The 19,997-nt window shown below is 50.4% G+C and overlaps 1 protein-coding gene across 1 annotated transcript in view; it reads left to right on the top strand.

Annotated features, from left to right (window-relative positions):
* ADCK1 (aarF domain containing kinase 1) overlaps positions 1 to 19,513 on the top strand; it is a 68,665-nt gene extending 49,152 nt beyond the window's left edge. Inside the window, exons 5-8 of the mRNA XM_008588691.1 lie at positions 9,635 to 9,784; positions 11,004 to 11,201; positions 16,194 to 16,387; positions 17,893 to 19,513. Of these exons, the coding sequence (XP_008586913.1) occupies positions 9,635 to 9,784; positions 11,004 to 11,201; positions 16,194 to 16,387; positions 17,893 to 18,064 (714 nt within the window). The 3' untranslated portion in view covers positions 18,065 to 19,513. The remainder of the gene's footprint in view (positions 1 to 9,634; positions 9,785 to 11,003; positions 11,202 to 16,193; positions 16,388 to 17,892) is intronic.
* The last annotated feature ends 484 nt before the right edge of the window (positions 19,514 to 19,997 follow it).

Here is a 19,997-nt window from a genome sequence, read left to right as displayed (position 1 = left end):
AGAGCTGCCGCTGGGAATGTGGCTGGGGAAGGTTCAGCTGTGGCCAGCTCAGGCCTTCTGGGAAAGCTGTTGTCCCCTGACTTGGGGAACAGTGCTCCAAGAACACATTTGGGGGCCGTGGGAGCTGTGTGTGGGGGGCTGGGGAGGCTGCATGGCCACAGGCCCCACCTGTTTCACCCAGAGCAGCTTGGCCATCGCCTGAGCTGCCTATTGGGATTTCCTGGAGGAGTTCTGATGCTTGTGGGGAAAAGGATCAGAAAAAGGATAATTCAACCCTCCACTTTATAGATGGGGAGAAAAGCCCAGGGAGAGCAAATGTCTTTCATGAGATCGCTTAGTCACTAGCACAACTAGGGGCTTCTAACTGCTTCCCTCCCTATTGGCTTCTAGGTAGGCACAGGGAGGATGTCCGGGTAGAGTACAAAGTCTGGCTCCAGTGAGGAAGGAATGGGATGGGATGGGAGATCTGCTCTAGCTTTTCCTGACCAGCCTTAAGGAAGAACAGGGTCTCTGCCTGCTGATTGGTAAAGATCCTAGAGGCCTCACCTCTGCTGGGTTCCTGGCATTTACTTCCAGCTGTGGTGGGATTTTCATTCCAGCAGCACCCCGAAATCTATTAATCTCTTTGGATCCAGTGACCCCAGGGCATAATGGAGTTTAATCAGAGGGAACTGATTTTCCAAGACAAGTGCAAATACAGAAGGATGTGCTCTCCTGTACTTGCTTGCTCATGGCCGAGTGAGGTGCCCGGGGGGAAGGGGCAGTTGGTCTGGAGGTGGGCAGTAGAGCTGTGGCAGGGTGTGCCCTCTGGAGGCCTGGGCTCCTCTGCTCCTTCCTCCACCCCTCTTTACCACACCTTGCAGATAAAGCCAGCTTCTGGGCAGAGCAGACCCTCACAGACATCCTTAAATTAGTGAATGGGAACATAAACCAGCCTTGTGCCTGTGTCGGCCTCTAAGAGGCAGGGCTAGCAGGAGTGTTGGTGGTTTTCTGTGGACATGCAGAATGGGGCCTGCTGGTATCAGAGTTATTTTGAAAAAACAATTAACAGTAATAAGTATAAGCAACTAATACGTGCCAGGCATGTGACACATACACTCTCTACTCCTTACAGCTATCCTGTGAAGTATATGTTACTAATGCCATTTACAGATGAGAAAGCGAAGCTTCAGAGAGGTTAAACAACTTGCCTGGTATCACACAGCTAGCAGGGGAAGAACCAGGATTTGAACCCAGGTCTGCATGACTCCTTGCTTCCCCACCTTCTCCATCTCCCTCCCTGGGATCTATCTTGGGCTGCAGTGGAACCTGGAGCCACCTGGTTGGCGGCCACCTCAGTAACTACACAAAGGAATTGGAGTGACTGACTGAGACGCTTTGTCCAGTACCCAAGGCACTATCTGAATGTAGTCCCTCTCTCCCTAGCTTATATCAAGGGTCATTTTATCCATTTTATGGGAACATTTTTGCATTTTATCATACCTAACTCTATGATATGTTGTGAGGACTGTATGGGTTAATGCAAAAACAGTGCTTACACAGTGCCTGGTGTGTTTGGCTACCCCAAATGGTAGCCAAATGACTGTTGTTATTATTGTCGGGCCCTGTTTTTTCCTCCTTTACTTCCTTTGACCATTATTACTTACTGACTGTCTGACTCTACGTGCCAGGCCTTTCTGCACTGTAAACTTACGAGGGCGTCTTGTGGCCTGCGTTTTGCAGATGGAGAATCAGAGAGGAAAGGTAACTTACCTAAGGCCACGAGTCTTTTTTTTTTTTTTTTCCTTTTTGTCTTTTTTCGTGACCGGCAACGGATCGCAATCCTCAGTGTCGCACCCGTATCGGACCAGGACCGGCTTTCCTTTTTGTCTTTTTTCGTGACCGGCAACGGATCGCAACCCTCAGTGTCGCACCCGTATCGGACCAGGACCGGCAACGGCAACGGGATCGCAACCCTCGGTGTTGCGCCTGCACCTCGCTCAGCCAGTGAGCGGGAACCGGTCTGTACGTGGGATCTGAACCCTCGGTGGGAGTGCCGCCACACTCCCAAGCGGCGCACTGTAGTAGTGCGCCACCGGGCCGGCCCTAAGGCCATGAGTCTTAATTGTACATGTCTATAAGTTTTCATATGGATCTGCCATGTAGTCAACATCCAGATGAAGACAGATTATTTCTAGACCCTGGCAAGCTCCTGCATGCCCCCTCCCAGTCAGTCCCCTCACCGTACCAGAGCTAACACTAATCTGACTCATCACCATAAATTACTTTAGCCTATTACTGAACTTTATGTAAATGGAATCATACGGTTTTGGGATCCTTGTGACCAACCAGCTGTGAGTCTTTCCTGGAATCTTTGCTGTTCCATTGGTCTGTTGGTCCAGTCTTGCAATACCACATTGTCTTAATTTCTTAATCCCTTGCCCCTGGCTTCTGGGGTTTGCATGATGAGGGAAGCTCTTTGGTATTCTGTGATGATGTCGTTAAGTACTTACTTCCATGGAAACCTCCGGCTGGGCAGTGGGCCCTGGGCTACAGCAGCAGTGCTCTACAGTGCTGCCACTGACAATCGGTGATGCTGGGAGTAGATTAGGGACAGGCCTTACTCTGTAGAGATCAACCTATTATGTCTCTTACCAACCAATGCCAAAGCAACAGGCCTCCTAGAAGACGTGTGTGTGTGTGTGTGTGTGTGTGTGTGTGTGTGTGTGTGTGTGTGTGTGTGTTGAGGATGAAGGACTGCACATTCCTGAATGTTTCAAGTAGACTCCTGAGGTTCTAAAGTCTCTTGAGGACCATGGGACTCAGCAAGCCAGTCCTGGAGTGACTCTTCTTCCCGAGGACAGCCTGGCGTGAGCATTCCTCAGGGAGGGAAGTACAGGGACAGATAGAAGTGACAAGAGGCAAAAATCTCACTCCTAATCCTGGGGTGTAGGTGATTAGTGGCATCTTGGCTGCTACAAGCTGGTGACTTTGCTGGAAGTGGCTCTAGAGAAGCCCCTCCTGAGGTGTGGGGAGGCTCAAGGACCCTACAAGTAGTCGTCAAGTTGGCCCCACTCCACTTTGAGGAGGCTCCTCGCCCTACAGCATCCTCAGGCCTACCGAGTGTGGACCTGAAGACCAGTCTAAATAGCCAGTTCCTGATAGACTTGGATAGGAAAATCCCAGGTTAGGAGGCAAGAGACGTATGTTGAAGCTCTATCCCTGCCAGTGGCTTGCTGTGTGACCTTAAGTAGATCATGTCCCCTGTCTGGTGCTCAGTTTTCTTATTGAAAGCATTGGACTAGCTGGACTCTGAGTCCTTACTGCCCAAATGTTTTATGGAACAGTGATTCTTCAGCTTTGTAGTAGCTGAGACTTGCTCATGAACCATCTGTTTCAGAATCACTAGGGGAGCTTATTTAAGAATGCAGATTCTTGGGCCCCACCCCAAACTTACTAATCAAAATATGGGGTGGGAAGGATTGCAGAAGGTTGCAAGACTTTGTGTTTTAATAAACTCTTCAGGTGGTTCAGACACTCACTGAAGTTCAGGACCCCTGTACCCCATTCCAACACAAAGCCAGGAGGCCCAGGCCACCCCAGGTGAGCCATCAGGGCTCACCCTGCTGTTTTGTACCTCCAGGTGTGAGGCAGCCCTGCGCAGGTGTGCTCACCTGCCAGGGAGCACAGGGCCTTGAGGAACAGCCTGCAGGGGCCTTCATTTGTTTGTATCTCTGAGCCCAGAAGCAGATATTACTGAGGGCCTGACCCGATGATCATATTTGCCAGTCACTTTAAGAGCTGGCGACAGTGGCTGTCACTAATCTCATTAAAAGTAAAGGTCGTGCAGGAGTCCGGTTTCCCAGGCGGGATGGAGCCTCCTCAAGCCACAGAACAACTATTGATTGCAGGACCTTTATCGAAGGTTAATTGGATTTCAGTGAGTGTGTGTTTAAGACCCTGCCTGGGCTGAGGCCCAATTTAATTCACATGAAATTAGCCAAGAGAAAGGTGACAGAGTCGGTAGTATAGGGCCAGCAGGGACAGATGACTGGAGGCTTGGTGGGCAGACATGGGTCGTCTGTGAAGATGGGGTGGGTCCAGGGAGGGGGCTTGGAAGAGAGCCAGCCTGACCACCCCAGAGGAGTGGAAGCCAGTGAGGGCAAGAGGGCTGGGGCTCCTCAGCAGTCATTATGTGGACTTTGAGTCAGTCCCCTGTCCTTGAGATTGCATTCCCTGTGTGGTGGGGCCTTTAGACCCTGTCTTTTCACCTCTCCAGAGAGTAAATCTCTGTCTTTTGTCAGGGCTGGGAGGGGATGTGGGGATTTAGCTGATACTTTTAAAGTCTTTCAACCAATCCTTTTTCTTCAGGATGCCTAAATCCCATTTTCAGAGGTGCCAGGAGCCCTCAGTTCCTATGTCTGCCTGGGGCTCTGAGATAAGCATAAGGTTCCACCACTGCCAGCCTAGGGTTCCATGTGTCCTAGCCTGCTAAATCATTTCTCAGTAGCCATCTGTTCCCCTAGCAAACACAGTTTTGCTGATCTCATTTTGTCTGCTGGTGTTGACCCTTCTGCTCTTTTTGTTGTGGTGGGGTCTTTGCCTTCTTTTTTTCCTTTTAGAGTTATTTTAGTGGGGTTTGTGAAAGAGTGGATTTAATGGCATGGGTTCAGTCTGCCGTGTTTAGCCAGAAGCCTTTGCTATGTTTCTTCTTTCCAGTAGTTTTGAAATTCATTCTATGTCATTGTAGGAGCAGTGAAGGTACCTCAGATTCACCTTTCAGCAAATGTTCATTGAGCACCTGCTATGTGCAGACACCACATGTAAGTGCTGTGATAGAGGTGTAGATGGTGTGCTCTATGTCATTGTAGGAGCAGTGAAGGTACCTCAGATTCACCTTTCAGCAAATGTTCATTGATCACCTGCTATGTGCAGACACCACATGTAAGTGCTGTGATAGAGGTGTAGATGGTGTGCGTGTGGGGGGCTTCCAGAGACTGGATGCTGCAGCAGAAGGAGCAGAGGTTTCAGGTCAAGGCACCGGGGGTTGTCTGGCTTGCTGCTTATTGGCCTGGTGCCCTTTGGTAGGTTACTTAGACTCTGAGGTTGAGTTTCCTCATCTGTGCTGTTGGAGTGATAATGGTACTCACTTCACAGGGCCATGTAGTCAACATCCAGATGGCCTATGAAGTTCTATAAAAAAAGTATTCATAATTATTCCCAAGGCCATGTTTTCCTCCACAGAATCTTTGGGAATCTTCTTTGCTCCCCTACCTGTGCACCTACTTCTGTTGTCTGTGAGTAGATAGACTTGGAGGCTGAGTAATAGCCCTGGATTAAACATATGGTAGCTCCTGCCTCCAGTCAAAGCCATGCCAAAATTTCTACCTTTCCCCTTCTTTCTGCCACCACCACCTCCAGGTTGAGTGGGATGTGTACATTTTTGCTCAGCATCCTTTCTTACCTGTTGGGCCTGTCTAACTCTCTGGTAGAAGATGCTCAGAGGACCAGGATAGCATAGCCCCAGAGGCATGAAGACCCTCATGGCTGAAATCACTAGAAAGAAAACATCTTGGACCAAATCTGTAGAGGGGCCCAGGTGCACAAGATGGGTTCCAGGAGATGTATTTCCTTGAGCAGAGATGTCAGGAGCCAGTAGAGTTGGCTTCTGGGTTCTGGTGCTGGCTCTGTGCTGTGTTGTTGAAGCTGCTCATCTTTTGAAGCGTTGGTTTCCTTTTGTAAAGTGGGTTACGAGAGAGTAACCCATGGGATTGCTTGGTGATCGAAGCATAAAGTGCTTGGTGCAATGCTGAGCCCAGCATAGTGCTCCATGCATGCTGAATTATGCTGGAACCCCAAACCTTGGCACACTCTGTGGTGCTAGCAGTACAGTATTTGCCCAAAGATGGGAGAAATGAGGAAAGAAATCCTTTCCCCACTTTTCATATTGACCTGGATAAGGTGGAAGAATATGAAGACTTTCCTATGGAGTAGGTTGTTGCCTGAGGCAAAGGATCTCAGATGCCAGTAGCTTTTCCTCCATCTCTCTGTGTCTTCCAATAGCCATTGCCCCACGACTCACTCCCACTGCCTCTGCTGACCTGGTAACTTGCAGTCTCTGGCCAGAGACCTGAGGAGGCTTAATTGGCCTCATGGATACCCCACACCCTGGCTCTCAGATGATGTCTCAGTACAATCCTAACTTATTGTCAGGGCTAGGGCTCAGACCTTTCAAACCCATTGTACAGACTGGGTCACCAGACCCCGCACACTCAGATCCACCCTAGGTAATTGGGAAAGATTCTGGGAGCCGTTGGCAGATGACACGAGCTCAGTCCACAGCAATGGCAGCAGCAGCTTACAGGTCCATCAGCTTACAGGTCTAGCGTTGGCGGCAGCCTCTCAGAGGGTCCCAGGGGCCCTGACAGCAACAGCCTCCAGCAGTAGTAGCGGCCTCCCCATGGCCCTCCCGGGGGCATCCTGGGGGTGGGGGGCGCCATGGATCAGAGCCACTCATCCTTCATACTTAAGTCCATAACCCAGGACACCTGGGTGCACATGTGCAATTACATTAGACAATAACCAAGGAACACCTGAGTGCACATGCATATTTACATCAAATGCTCGGCAAGATTCTGAACATCTGAGGGGTCCTGACCATTTTCCTATATTTTCCCAACTTGGCGGAACCGAGATGGCTCCAGAGTGGAGCCATTGACATAGGCTGGCTCCCCCTCCTGTCTCTGCCTTTTTTACACCTGTCTATCCAGGGGAAATCTGGCTAAAATGAACATCAAGAGCAGCCCCCAAATGGAGAGACACCTTGGGGGGAGGCGGCTGGACTGTGGTGCTGAAATGGGAGGACTGCCCAGGGGCTCTGCACCTGTGTGTCAGCAGCAGTTGGTAGCGCCCCCTCTTTCTCCTCCTCCAGCAGCAGCAGCCCACTCCCCAGGGCAAGGCTCCTTCCTCCCCCATCCTGAGTCCCCAGACCCCTAAGGGGCATCTTTCAGTGTAGTAATAGGGGACCCAGAATGATTAGCAATATTTCAGAAAGCTTAAGGGAGATCGTACATCTCCCCATGACAGGTCTGCCCAGACTAAATGAAATGTCATTTCTCTACTTTCTGGCTAGAATTCCGTCAGCTCAGTCTGGCTGTGCTGCTTATCTTGGCTGATCAGGAGCCCTGATTGGATCTTATATGCATCCTTGACAAATAAAAATGAATGATTACTTAATAAATGCAATTGGTTTGGCAGATACAGCCTTTCAAAGCATGGCTCCACAGAGCTCCAAAGAGCCTAACAAAAAGGGTTCTTGGTGGCACAGAGGTGTGGACTTGCTGGCTCATCCAGGACCCACTTTGGCTGGGGCCCTCTCTGGGAAACAGGAAATGGTGGCCCTGGGACAGCCAGCATCTCAGCCTGAGTCTGAGAACTTGACCAGGGGCAAAATCCTGTTCCTAATGTGAACAGGCACTGAGTACTGTGATGTCTGTGTCACCCGAGGAAAATGGCAGGAGCCGGAGAGCTGGTGCTATAGCAGGTCACAATGTTTTAAGTGTCTTCATGTCTTAAAAAGGTACAATGAAACCTCAGCTGCCAACCTCCCAGGAGTGGTATGAGGAATCAGTAACAACAACAGGGGCACCTGAGAGAGTTCACTTGGTCACACGTACTGTGACATGCTCATTTACCCTACAGTAAACCTTGAGAGCAGCTCTATTATTATTTCCATTTTACTGAAGCTGAGAGTATAAGCAAGTTGTTTAAGGTCACAAAGCTCCATTGGGAAGTGCAGCAGCAGGTGTGAGCCATAGAATGGCAGGTACTAGAAGGCTGGGGGTCATACCTGGTTTGAACCCTGGCTCTATCTCTTTCTGTGGGTAAGTTATACTTCTGTGAGTCTCTGTTCCTCATCTGCAAAATTGGTAATCATAATTGTACCTATCTTTAGGGCTGTTAATAAGGATGTCAGCTATTGTTACCAAAGCAGGGTTATTCTTGATGATTGAATTTGGAGCCAATTATAATTGATTGGGATTCAGGAGATAAATGGGGTAGGTTAAGCTTTAGAGGCAGGAACCACAGCATCTCATAAAAACTTGGAGAGACGAGGGTCTCACTCACACTGAATGCCCTCTTACATTCACATGTTTGGCACTGTTACAAGCAAGGACATGCATAACAGAGCCAGTCTAAGGTACATAAATTATACCTCAATAAAGCTGTTTGATAAAACAGAGCCAGTCCCTGCTATCTTGGCAGTTTGTGATACTGGGCTAGATGGTCATTAATCAAATAATCACACAAATAGTGTGCTAGTGCCATGAAAGAAAAGCATGGCGTCCCATGGGGTGTATGGCCAGAGAACCTCATGGAGCCCGGGAGGTCAGAGAATGCTTCCCAGGGAGGTGATGCCGCCCTGTGGTGGGAGGGAAGAGAGGGAATGAACCAAGTGAAGGGGAGATGGCAGGGTGCTCCTGGCAGAGGGAATAGCATGTGTAAAAGCCCTGAGGCAGGAAAGTATAGGGATCACTGGAGAAAAGAAAGGGTGAATGTAGTTGGTGTGTCAGGGTGGTGCAAGGTAAGGCCGGGGGGGAGTCAGGGCCTAGTCATGCAGGACTTTGTAGGCTGAGGAAAGGAGTATTTACCTTAAGATCATAATCCTGTGTTCCCCACCCCATGGGCCCCATCTTCTCTCCTCTGGCTGGGATGTGTTTGTTAATGACCACCAGGTCCAGCTGAGGCTGAGAAGAATGCCAAGGGCGCAGCAGGTGTCCCGGGGTGTCAGCTTTCTCGGTTGAGCATCTCTGTCTCCTGGAAACCATCAACAGACCGTCTATGGTCCCAGGTCTGGCTCTATCCAGCGGCTGTTCCCTAGCTGGGAAGAGACTTTTAGATTTAATAGAAAAGGGAGTAGAGATAAGAAGACTGCCTCAGCAGGGACACTAGCAGTGACAGGATGATTTAAATGGCCTCTCCAGTGTCATTTCTTCTGTGCAGACATCATAAATCAGATTAGCATTGAGATTTGTCAGGGAGGGAAGTAGGGGGAAAGGAGAAGGGTCTGCCTGGGACTGGCCTGGAGCCAGTGGGGCAGCCCAAGAGGATATTGGTGGGCTCACCTATTCCTGATCCTCAGCCCCCTAACCCTGTTCTTTGCAGAAGCATTGGGTGGAATGATGCCCTACCCTGCACCAATGCAGCTCTTTAGCCCATTCTCAGCTTTGGGGGAGAAATGAAGAGGGACTGATAAGAGTGTAGGGAAGAGAGAAATGGGGGAAGAGTGGAGGGGTGGGTGTGGGAGGAGAGTTACAGCCATCGGAAAAAGTAGAAGCAGTGATTCTCCTACCTGACTGTACATTAGCATCACCTTGGGGACTTTAAAAAATACTGATGCCTAGTACCACCCACATTGTTTCTGAATTCCAGGTGATTCTAATGTGCAGCTAAGGTGAGAAGGACTGTATTCAAGCTAAGTTCTATTTTAAACTCAAGAACTGCAGCATCTCAAACCATCACGACCACCATGACTGCTGAGGCCCACCCTGTCCCTCTGGTCTCTAGAAAATGACCAGATTGAAGGACCAGAGTAGAAGTCCTTGAAACAGGTGTGAATGGAGTGGAACTCCGACCTGCCTTCCTTTTCTTTCAGATCTCACGCCACCTGGGCAAGATATACAGTGAGATGATCTTTGTCAACGGCTTCGTGCACTGCGACCCCCACCCGGGCAATGTGCTGGTGCGGAAGCAGCCGGGCACGGGAAAGGCAGAGATTATCCTGTTGGACCACGGACTCTACCAGGTAGAAGAGGCCTTTCCCTCCCAGCCCCGTGGTCTCTGGGATTAGAGCATTTTAACCTCCCTAATGGGCTGCAGAAACGGGAGGCAGATAGCCAAGTTAGCTGGAGAGGGCCTTGCCCTTCCCCAAGAGCTGTTGTTTTATGCAAGTCACTGTCATAAGAACTCTCAGAGCTTCAGCTTTCTCCTCAGTCATGTGAGGTTGATAACACCTCCTTTATAGGCTGTCATGTGAAGTAAATGGAAATATGCTTGTATATGTGATTGTGCCTTCCCGGGGAACCCCAGGTCAGTCCAGACTCTGGGAAGTGAACTGTCTGTTGCATGAGCTGAGGCTTCAGGGGGAGAGGGTGACTGCATGCTCAGCCTCAGTGAGGATGTAATAAGTGGTTCGAAAGGGGACAGATAGCTGATAGGAGCTGGATGGTCCCAGACTCTGTCCTCTGGAACTTGGGATGCAGACCTGGTTTGAATTAGCCATGAGCTTTTACCTGAAAGTTGGGGAGTTCGCTGCCCATCTGAGATCCAATGCTTGGTTTGATTCCATGACTCAGATGGTCCTGGGGAGGTTTCCCCAGTTGTCTTCCACTCCTTCCCTCAGGGCTCTGATCCCACATCCTGAAATCTTGGCCTTCTCTGAAAGGCTCGATAAAGTAGGATACATTAGTTTAAGGTCCACTAGCTGTTGTCACATGTAGGCCCCAAATGAATGATGGCCCAGACACACAGAGGTTTGATTGCTTGCTCATGTGCTAGTCTTGAGTGGGTGGAGGAGTCTGCAGGGCTCTGCTGCCTGGCCCTCCTTGGAGGTGATGGTGCTATTGGCCAGCCCCAGGTGGGAGGGCTTGGAGGAGCATCCACAGGAAGGTTTCTGTGGGCCAGACCTGGAAGCGGAGCTTCTGCCACTTTCCATTGGTCAGAACTCAGGAAGAGGGACACATCTAACTTTGAGGGAGGCTGAGAAAGTAGCCCATACTGGGAAGAAGAGGAGAATATAGATGTTGATGGGCAGCTAGGTGTCTCTGCCACTCAGGACCAAGGCTTGCCAGATAGTGGCTTTGAACTTGGACCTTCAGGGATGGCTGAACTTTGGGGGAGAAGCAGACATCATGGGGAGCCACAGTCCTCATTGTCCCCCTTTGCAGTGGTCCATGCCAGCCAGGGACTTAGGTCTTTGGTGGGGAGAGGAGGCTCAGGTGCAGCCACTGCTGTCCCCACCGCAGGTGCTCACGGAGAAGTTCCGCCTGGACTACTGCCAACTCTGGCAGTCTCTGATCCAGGCTGACATGAAGAGGGTGAAGAAGTACAGCCAGCGCCTGGGGGCCGGGGAGCTCTATCCCTTGTTTGCCTGCATGCTGACGGCCCGCTCATGGGACTCGGTCAACAGGGGCATCAGCCAAGCTCCGGTCACTGCCACTGAGGTAGGTGGTCCCATCCAAGCCCTGCCTTCTCCCAAATGCAAGGCACAGGGCCAGGGATGGCCTGTGGACCCTGTCCAACCAGGGTCTGAGATTGTAGACTGGTGGGTTGTGTGTGTAGGGGGAGGGGCAGAATTGGAGCTCTCTTAGGTGAGGTGGAGGGAGGTGAGGAGGATGCCCCTGGATGGAAGGGGAGAAAGGGATGATTTCCAACTGTGTCCCCTCCAAGCCTTCTCAGTCTGGAGTAGGAACAAGGTCATGTTGATGTAATAACCCAGACTTCTGTGGCTTTAGCTCCAGCCTGCTCACACAAGATTCCAAGCTTCCTCCAAGTTCTGCCCCAGGACTGTGGGAATCCTCAGGGACCATCTTGTAAATAGGTCTGGCAACACTTTGGCTGTCTCCTGCCTGGCATTGTCTCCCATTGCACAGTCCTTCTAAGGCACCATCTCCCATTACGCGGTCCTTCTAAGGCACCATCTCCCATTGCACAGTCCTTCAAAGGCACCATCTCCCGTTGCACGGTCCTTCTAAGGCACCATGCTGGGGAGAGTCCTTCACCTCCTCATGCAGTATGCAAGTAGTTCTCCTCATCCCATGTCCTCCAGATGCTTCAGTGAAACAGCTTTGTTTTGTCTTTTTTTGTAGCTCATTTCTCCACTGGACCTAGAAAGGGGCCCATGGAGTCTGGGCTGGGAGACAGATCCTGGAAACACCTCTTCTCATACTTGCACCCACCTCCGCTCCTATGATGGAGGCCTGCTGGGGCGAGCTCATTCTTTCTGGCTCAGGGCAGCTTCCTTCAGGAGGCTTCTCCATCCCTCAAGGAACTGACTTCCATCTTCCTTGTCAGTTTGCCAAATCCATCCAGACTTGCCTGTATCCAGGTGGTGGATGGACAGACTCGAGCTCCAGCTGAGGACCATGCTCACTGTAAGGGACAGTGTCTTGCTTGTGCATTCAGAAAGCCCTGGGCTCTGTTCCAGCACCTCGTCTGCCTAGTAGTGTGACCTTGGGTGGTTCTTGTCATCTCTTTGAGCTTCAGGGTTCTCCCCTGTAAGCTGCTTTGTGGTAGGTGGCTTTAGGAATGGCTGGATCCAGATTCTCAAATGATGTCATCTCTTGGCTCCACTTTCCTCCAAGTTGACATCATTCTTCAGCAAGCTTGGTGGCAATGGTGACCACCAGCTGCTCCAGGCTTCCATAGCCTTAAAGCTTGTCATCTCAGATGAAGAGAGACAATCTCCCTCCTTTGAAAAATAGGGGTGATAATTTCTGCTTTATTGATAATGCATGTAAAGTGCTTGCCCATGGTTCCTGAATTTCATTCATTCAATAAACACTTGTTTTTGCTGGAGCCCGGGCCAGGCGCTGAGGATCCTGTGATGAACAGACGGACAGGCCTTTTGTTTAGTTTGCACTTTGGTTGAGAGAGACAGACAGTAAACAAGTGAATGGACAGGTAGGTGGAATCATGGCAGGTTATAGGTACCATAGAGGAAACAAGCGGAGTGCTGTGGTGGTCTGTGTTTGGGGAGCGGTTGGTGCTCAGAGAAGACCTCACCGGGAAATGGACATTTAAGCTGAGGCCCAAAGGACAAGAAAGGCGGTAGCCACAGGAAGAGCTTGAAGACAGATTCCAGGCACGCTAGGGCCTAGGGGAAAGGAGTTTGGTGTGGTCTGGAGTGTGGTGAAGAGGGTGTTGGAATGAGAAAGAAGAACGTGGAGTGTGCTGGGTGGGGAGAGCCTCACTCAGGGCTTTATAAGCCACAGACAGAAGTTCAGACTAATTCTCAGTACAAAGCAAAGCCTTTGACAGGCTTTAAGCAGGAGAGGGAGATGCTCAGACTTGCTATATTTGTGTCTCTCTGGAGCAGGGTGAGAAGCAGTTGGTGATCGTGTAGGAAGCTGGGTCGGGACTCCAGGTCGAGAGATGCCAGGAGCTCAGACTATGCTGGGGTGGTGGTGGTGGAGAGAAGCAGACAGAGCCAAGGTGTATTTTGGAGGTGAGATTGAGAGGGCTCTCTGTAGGCTTGGATGTGGAGAGGAGGAAAAGGGAGGAGTCAAGGTTGCATCATAGCTTTAGGGGTGAGTAATAGGCTGGGGAATGGTGCCACTTCCTGATATAGGGAAGATTTTCGGAAGGACATATTTGGGGGGAGGTAGTTACCAGTTCTCTTGAGCAGATAGAGATGTCTTGGGCAGTTGAGACCAGAGTTCAGAGAAGAGGTCCAGGCTCGAGACATAAATTTGGGAGTCCTCAGCATATAGATGGTATTTAAAGCCACAGGGCTAGATGAGGTCACAAGGCACAGAGTAGGTATTCAGAATATGATATCTGTTTTTATTGACTAAAAATTTTGTTTTTGCATTCTTATTCATTCATAAAGACCCACTTTGAATGCCAGTGCTTTGAAGAAGTCTTTTCTCCGGGAAGCTTCTCCTCACCACCCTTGCTGAAAGTCATTCTAATACTTGGGGCAAGTACATCATAGTCCCTTGCAGAGTAGTTATTTGTCTGCTCACTGTGGACAGGAGCCCAGACAGAGAGTAAACTTGGCCACTCCAGGCCAGCCCAGTCTCTGAGATCTAACAGCTCTTTCTGAGCCCTGCTCTCGCTGAGAATTAGGGGAGCCACCAACGTTGTATCAGGGAGGATGTTTTCCCCAATTAACGTGGCTTGAAGAGTAAGTTTGTTCTCTCCACCACAAGGAACCTGGAGGTGGGTGGTCCAGGTTGGTTAATTCAGCAGATCAATAGACCCAGACCCTGGGCTCACGCTCATGATTCTCTTGGCTTTTTGTCATGATTCCAAGATAACTGCAGTGGTTCCAAGCTTTACATCTTCATTCAGTGCCAACCAGAGGCAGGTATGAGGGGCTGTTTTTTCTCTTATTTCTAAAGAGCAAGAAAACCTTTCCTGGAAGTCTCAACAGCCTCCTCATGTCTCGCTGGCCAGCATCAGGTCATATGTCCACGCCTAAACCAATCTTGTGGCAAGGGGCTGAGATCACTAAGACTCTGTCCTTGGGCTAGGGAGTCTGGAAGAGCATGACTCCAGGGGTCAAGTGAACAAAATTTGGGTTCTTTTAACAAAGGAGAATGGGGGGAATGGCTGTCAGCTAGGCACCCAACAGGGTCTACTGCAGACACACCTGATCAAGATGTGTCTAAGCTTCAAGGCTTAGCTGCTCTGAGAGGTGCCCTGGGGAAGTTGTTTGGGTGGGGAAGGTGTGTTTTGTTTTGGGTGAGAAGGGCTGTCACCAGGTACTCCTGACTTTGCTGAGGGGGGTCCCTGTGGTGAGCTGGGCCTTGGTCTGGCCTAGCCCTCAGGCAGGTTGACCTGCAGCTGTGGCAGCAGACAGCCTCTTGGTGTCTGGCTTCATGTTGAGATGTTCCGGTCTGATAGCTCCTGCCTGAGGGACATTTCAAGTTTCCCAGCCACTTGGTTATCAGCCACGCACATGTGCTCCTGAAAGGACTGCAAGTTCTGCTGCTGCTGCAGAAAGCAGCCGGGTGGTAAAACCTTTTGGCAGCACTGTCGGGTGCCTTGTTATGACTTTGATTGGCACTGAGCGCTTCCTCATCCCTTGTCTCTGAGGACCCTCTTGGCGCTGCTGGGTGGTGGGCACAGAGGGTATCAGCATTCCCATTTTTGGGTGAGGAAACTGAGTTGAGAAAAGTAAAAGCACTTAGGGCCACGCAGCCCTGCGGTGAGGTGGAGAGGCAGTGTACCCATGTGGTGAGGACACAGGCTTGGGAGCTGGACTGCCTGGGTTTAAATCCCGACTCACCACTTTCTAGCTGGGGACCTTCGGCAGGTTACTTAACTTCTCAGTGCCTCAGTTTCCTCATCTTAAATGGGGGTAATACTCAACCTGATAGGGTTGTTGTAAAGATTAAATAAATTAATACAGGCAAGCATTTTCAAAGTGCCTGCCTGACTTAATAAATGCTCAGTACATGTTGGCTATCATCATCATTGTCACCACCACCACCACCACCACCACCACCACCACCACCACCACCACCACCACCACCACCACCACCACCACCACCATCACCATCATCAGCAGCAGCAGCAGCATTTTTCTGGGGACTAAGAAGGGGTCAGAGCCACACTATCATGCTTTGTTGTAAAGATTAAATAAATTAATACAGGCAAGCATTTTCAAAGTGCCTGCCTGACTTAATAAATGCTCAGTACATGTTGGCTATCATCATCATTGTCACCTCCACCACCACCACCATCACCATCATCAGCAGCAGCAGCAGCATTTTTCTGGGGACTAAAAAGGGGTCAGAGCCACACTATCATGCTCAGAATTCTGGCTGGGGGCTCCTTTTGCCTGGAGCTGTGCGGAGCTCAGGGACAGAGAAGGGAGGGAAGCCAGACCCCAAACTTAAGCACCAGATGGGGCAAGGGCTATGGGATGACCAGTATCAAGGGCCAGCCCTGGCTCCTGCTCTGGGGGCATCAAGACCTTGGGGAGTGGGTGGGATGAGACTGGCTCCAGCGTGGAGAACAGTGACAAGCAATGGCAGTGTAGGCAACAGGGGTCTGGTGGGATGCAGGGTATGGAGCAGGACTTTGGAGTTGGGTTGGGCTCAGGAGCTCAGACCTATGAACTCTATCAGCCTGGGCTTGGCGGGAGGGGAGGGGGACATGACTCAGCTGCTATCAGCTTACAGGGCTCCTTCCCGGCCTGGTCTGAAATTGGTGGTTACTGAAGAAACCTTGGAGAGTAACCCAGACTGTCTTGATGTGCTCCTGTGGGCTGAGACATGCCATCCAGGTTTGTCAGGCTGCAAAGCCCCTTGTGCTAGACTTCTCTTTGGGGAGTGCTTCTAGTGGTGCCAAGGCAGCTGTGCTAGAAGATCCCCCCTGGAGCTCTTCTGCAGCCCCTTGGGGCACACAGGCTGCCCAGACCCTTGCCAGCCTGGGCCTCACTTCACACTCCGTCCATCCATTTCTGTTTCCCTGTTGCTGCTCAGGACTTGGAGATCCGCAACAACGCAGCCAACTACCTCCCCCAGATTAGCCAGCTCCTCAACCATGTGCCACGGCAGATGCTGCTTATCTTCAAGACCAATGACCTGCTGCGTGGCATCGAGGTCGCCCTGGGCACCCGCGCCAGTGCCAGCTCCTTCCTCAACATGTCACGGTGCTGCATCCGAGCGCTGGCTGAGTACGTGTGGCTCCTGCCTCTCCTCCTTTCCCAACTCCCTGCCTGCCCAGGGGTCCCGCTTACCTCCACTTTTCTCCGCCCTTCCACAGGGCCCTGCATGAGCTTCTCAATCTCCAGATCTGCCTGCAGGAAAATTTGGGTGCAGAAAACGGCTCCAGGGAACTCCCTGATGCCTTGGGGCAGTGTTTTGGGGAGGTCCATAGAACCACTTGTACTTGTTAAATCGTGGATTTTAGGACCTCAGCCTCCCAATGCAGCCTTCCAGGCAATTCTTGCTCTTAGTAAAGCTTGAAATGTTTTCCAAGAGTCTCAGCCCCATCCAAGTGTCCCCTGTGCTTAGGGCCAGAAAGCCCGGATGTGTATTCCATCTCTACCTGGTCTTGGAACTCAGCTTCCTCGGTCGGCCAGCCAGTAGACCTCTGTTCTTTCTCCTGCAAGTGTGACTGTGACTCAGGAAAGTGTGGCCAGCAGGCCCTCTTGGGATCTCAGATCTTTTTATTTTTATTTTATTTTTTTAGTTTTAAAAGATGACTGATAAGGGGATCTTAACCCTTGACTTGGTGTTGTCAGCACCACGCTCTCCCAAGTGAGCTAACCGGCCATCCCTATATAGGGATCCGAACCCGTGGCCTTGGTGTTATCAGCACCACACTCTCCCAAGTGAGCCACGGGCCGGCCCCTCTCAGATCTTTTTAGATGCCTCAGCACCCTTGCGGTATTAATGAGGAAGAGATATATGCTTCCTCATGGGGATAGGTCCACAGGAGCAAGTTTCTAGGCCCCTCAACTGAGTATGGCAAATACATTGGAAGGGCCATGCTGTGACGAAATGTTATCACCCAAGAGGAGGCCTAGATTGTGGCCAGCTCCCAGTGCATCCATCCTAGACAGGGAATGGACCATTCTGGGAAACTACCTATTGAAAGGAGATCTGACCACAAATATCAGGTGCCCACTATCAAATATCAAATTAGTTTACAGCAATATATACTGAATGCTGAAAGGTCTGACTATGATTTATTCCTCTGAGGATTCAGGAAATGAAGTTTTGAATAGGTCATCATCATAAACACCAATTTTCATCATGTCCTTTTGTTGGTGTAGAAGGGATGGGGCTGAACTGAATCCATAATGGCCTCAGCCTCCCTGGACCACCTGACCAGGTTTCCAAGTGATTCTTATCCTCAGAAAGTCTGGAATGGCATATATTTACTATACTTTGGTATAAATAAACATTGGAATGTTCTACCCATTGGGGTTTTCAGACATTTGATGCCCCGTGAAACTACTGCTTTTGTTTACCTCACTTATTTGAAAAACTTCTTTGGAATATTTGAGTTTCTCTGGTCCCTGATTGGGCAGTGGTATGATCATGTGACCAAGAGTAGTCCCCAGGGCAGGGAGCTGGTGAGTTGGCTAAAGCCACCATCTTCTGTTTTTCTAAATGACACCGAGCTAGTGTTTCTTGCCTCTTTATCTCTCCTTCCTTCTCGCCCCTCCTTCAGGCACAGGAAGAGGAATACCTGTTCGTTCTTCAGAAGGACCCAGATCTCCTTCTGCGAGGCCTTCCACTTATTGCAGATCAGCCTTCATGAACTCATCCTGCGTGTGCAGGGGCTGAGGCTGGCCAGCCGGTTGTTGGCCCTGCTTTGCTGGTTGTTTCCTACCCCGCACTGAGTGGACTTGCTGTCCCTTGCTCCTTTCTGGTGTCTTTTCACTCCTCAGTGTTTGGCCCTGTTGCTACCCAGTTGTCCTGTTTCTGCCACATGGTTGTCTGCAGCCCCAAGGCCATTGTCCGTGGCACCACTATACTCTACCTTTGGAATTCTGTCTCATACTGTGGCCCTTGTCTCAGGGCCCACAAGCTGCACCATGGAATGGCCTTCTCTCCTTCTCCAAGGAGAAGACACAGCAGCCGACTTTCCCGCTCCTGGTGTGTGCCATTGGGTTGAATGTCCCCTCACTTCTGTGTACCCTCTCTATTGTCAGGATGGACCACATGGGCCACTTAATGAGGGCACATTAAGTCATTGGAAGTTTGATTTTGTTGGAGGTGAGCACTGTCTCTGAACTCCTACCCTTGCCATACCACTCCCCAGAGGTGTCACACCTGAGCAAGGTGGTTTGGCATCTGAGGGTAGACTCAGTTTCAGCCATAAGTTCACTGCTGTCATGGTGACCCTTTGGTGTTTTATATACTGTGTTTCAATAAAAAACCCCTTCAAGTTTGCAGGGTGTGTCCATCCTAACTCACTGGCCCACAGTCTCACCCAACCACATGCCCATCCAGAGTGTGCCATGATCCCTGCCAAGGGCTCACAGTTGCTTTTGGTTGCTGCTTTCTTGGGGTTTTCCAGGAAGATCTAGGGGGAATAAGGCCAGGGCTTGGTTGGTGGGCTCTTTATTCTAGATTGGGAGTGAACCCACACTGGCCATGAGGGAAGAGTGGACCTGAACGCTGAGTGTCAATATGATCTTCTGGTTGGCTTCTTGCCCCTGTTTTCCTTCCACCCAGTAGGCCACTCCAGGACTCTTAGACCTTGGCTGCAGGAGTTAAGGGAGCCCTCGGCCAGGAACTCAGAGGCTCAGCTGCAACCTCAGACTTCGGTTCCCCTGGGTTCTCAGCTCATTTCCTGTGACCTGGGCAACGGCTTTATTCTACTGATTGTTTCCTGACTTACCCCTTTGGTTCTCATTCAGTGACCCCAGTTTCAGGCCCGGGATTCTACGTGGTTCCCCTGTCCTTATGGAGACTTTTGTCCTGTTGCTGAAACCTCAGTCACTGTGGCTGGGTTTCCACTGTGGGGCCTGTGTCATCTGTCTGAACTCTTCTTCCCTATTGCCTGCTGCCAGCGCTGCCCCTCCCCCAACTCTGTCATCTGCTCCTGTGTCTGGGACATCCTCAAACTCCTGCTCTAACTGCTGTGTCTGCGTGGTCTCCAGGTCCTCAAGATCCCAGATTTAGCAGGTCCTAACTCTCCCTGAATACCCGTGCTCACAGACAGTAATTATATTGGAGTCTGTCCCGTCTTACTTTACCCCATTCACAGGGGTAGAAAAACCTTGAACTTGAGACTCATTTTCTGTTCTCTTTATTTATAATACAATGAGCAGATTTTCTGATGACCAGAGATGATTTGCAATCCTTTTGTTTCCTGAAAGAATTAATTGTTCTTAGTGACCAGTTGGATGCACCCCGGGACTTGAGAGAATAATTTGCAATATCTGTTATTAATCATGAGGATGCATGCTGCATATTATATTTTATGGTGTCTTTTATAGCCACTGAAGTAAACATAAATGTCCTTTCTGTTCAAGGTAATGGTTACTTTTCACTTTTGGTATAACAGTTGGCTTCCCGCTGCCCTGGGATCTGAAACATTGGCACCTTGCCAGTGGGCCCAGCACCCAGCACAGTTATCCAGGGAGAGCAGAGCAAGGAGAGCTGGAGTACAGGGCAGTTTGAAAATAGGACGGGAGGAGGCTGATGTTTATCGAGTGCCGTCCATGTGTGAGGGGCCACGCTAGGCTCTGTAAATGTGTGACATCATTGAACTGTCCCATCAGCTCTACAAGGGAGAGGCTATTAGCCTCATCTTACAGAGGTGGG

This window comes from Galeopterus variegatus, unplaced genomic scaffold (genome assembly GCF_000696425.1).
Source record: "Galeopterus variegatus unplaced genomic scaffold, G_variegatus-3.0.2 Scaffold4970, whole genome shotgun sequence".
In the NCBI taxonomy this organism is placed as follows: Eukaryota; Metazoa; Chordata; class Mammalia; order Dermoptera; family Cynocephalidae; genus Galeopterus; species Galeopterus variegatus.
The sequence above is the reverse complement of the archived record's forward strand: the minus strand, read 5'-3'. Positions and strand labels throughout refer to the sequence as shown.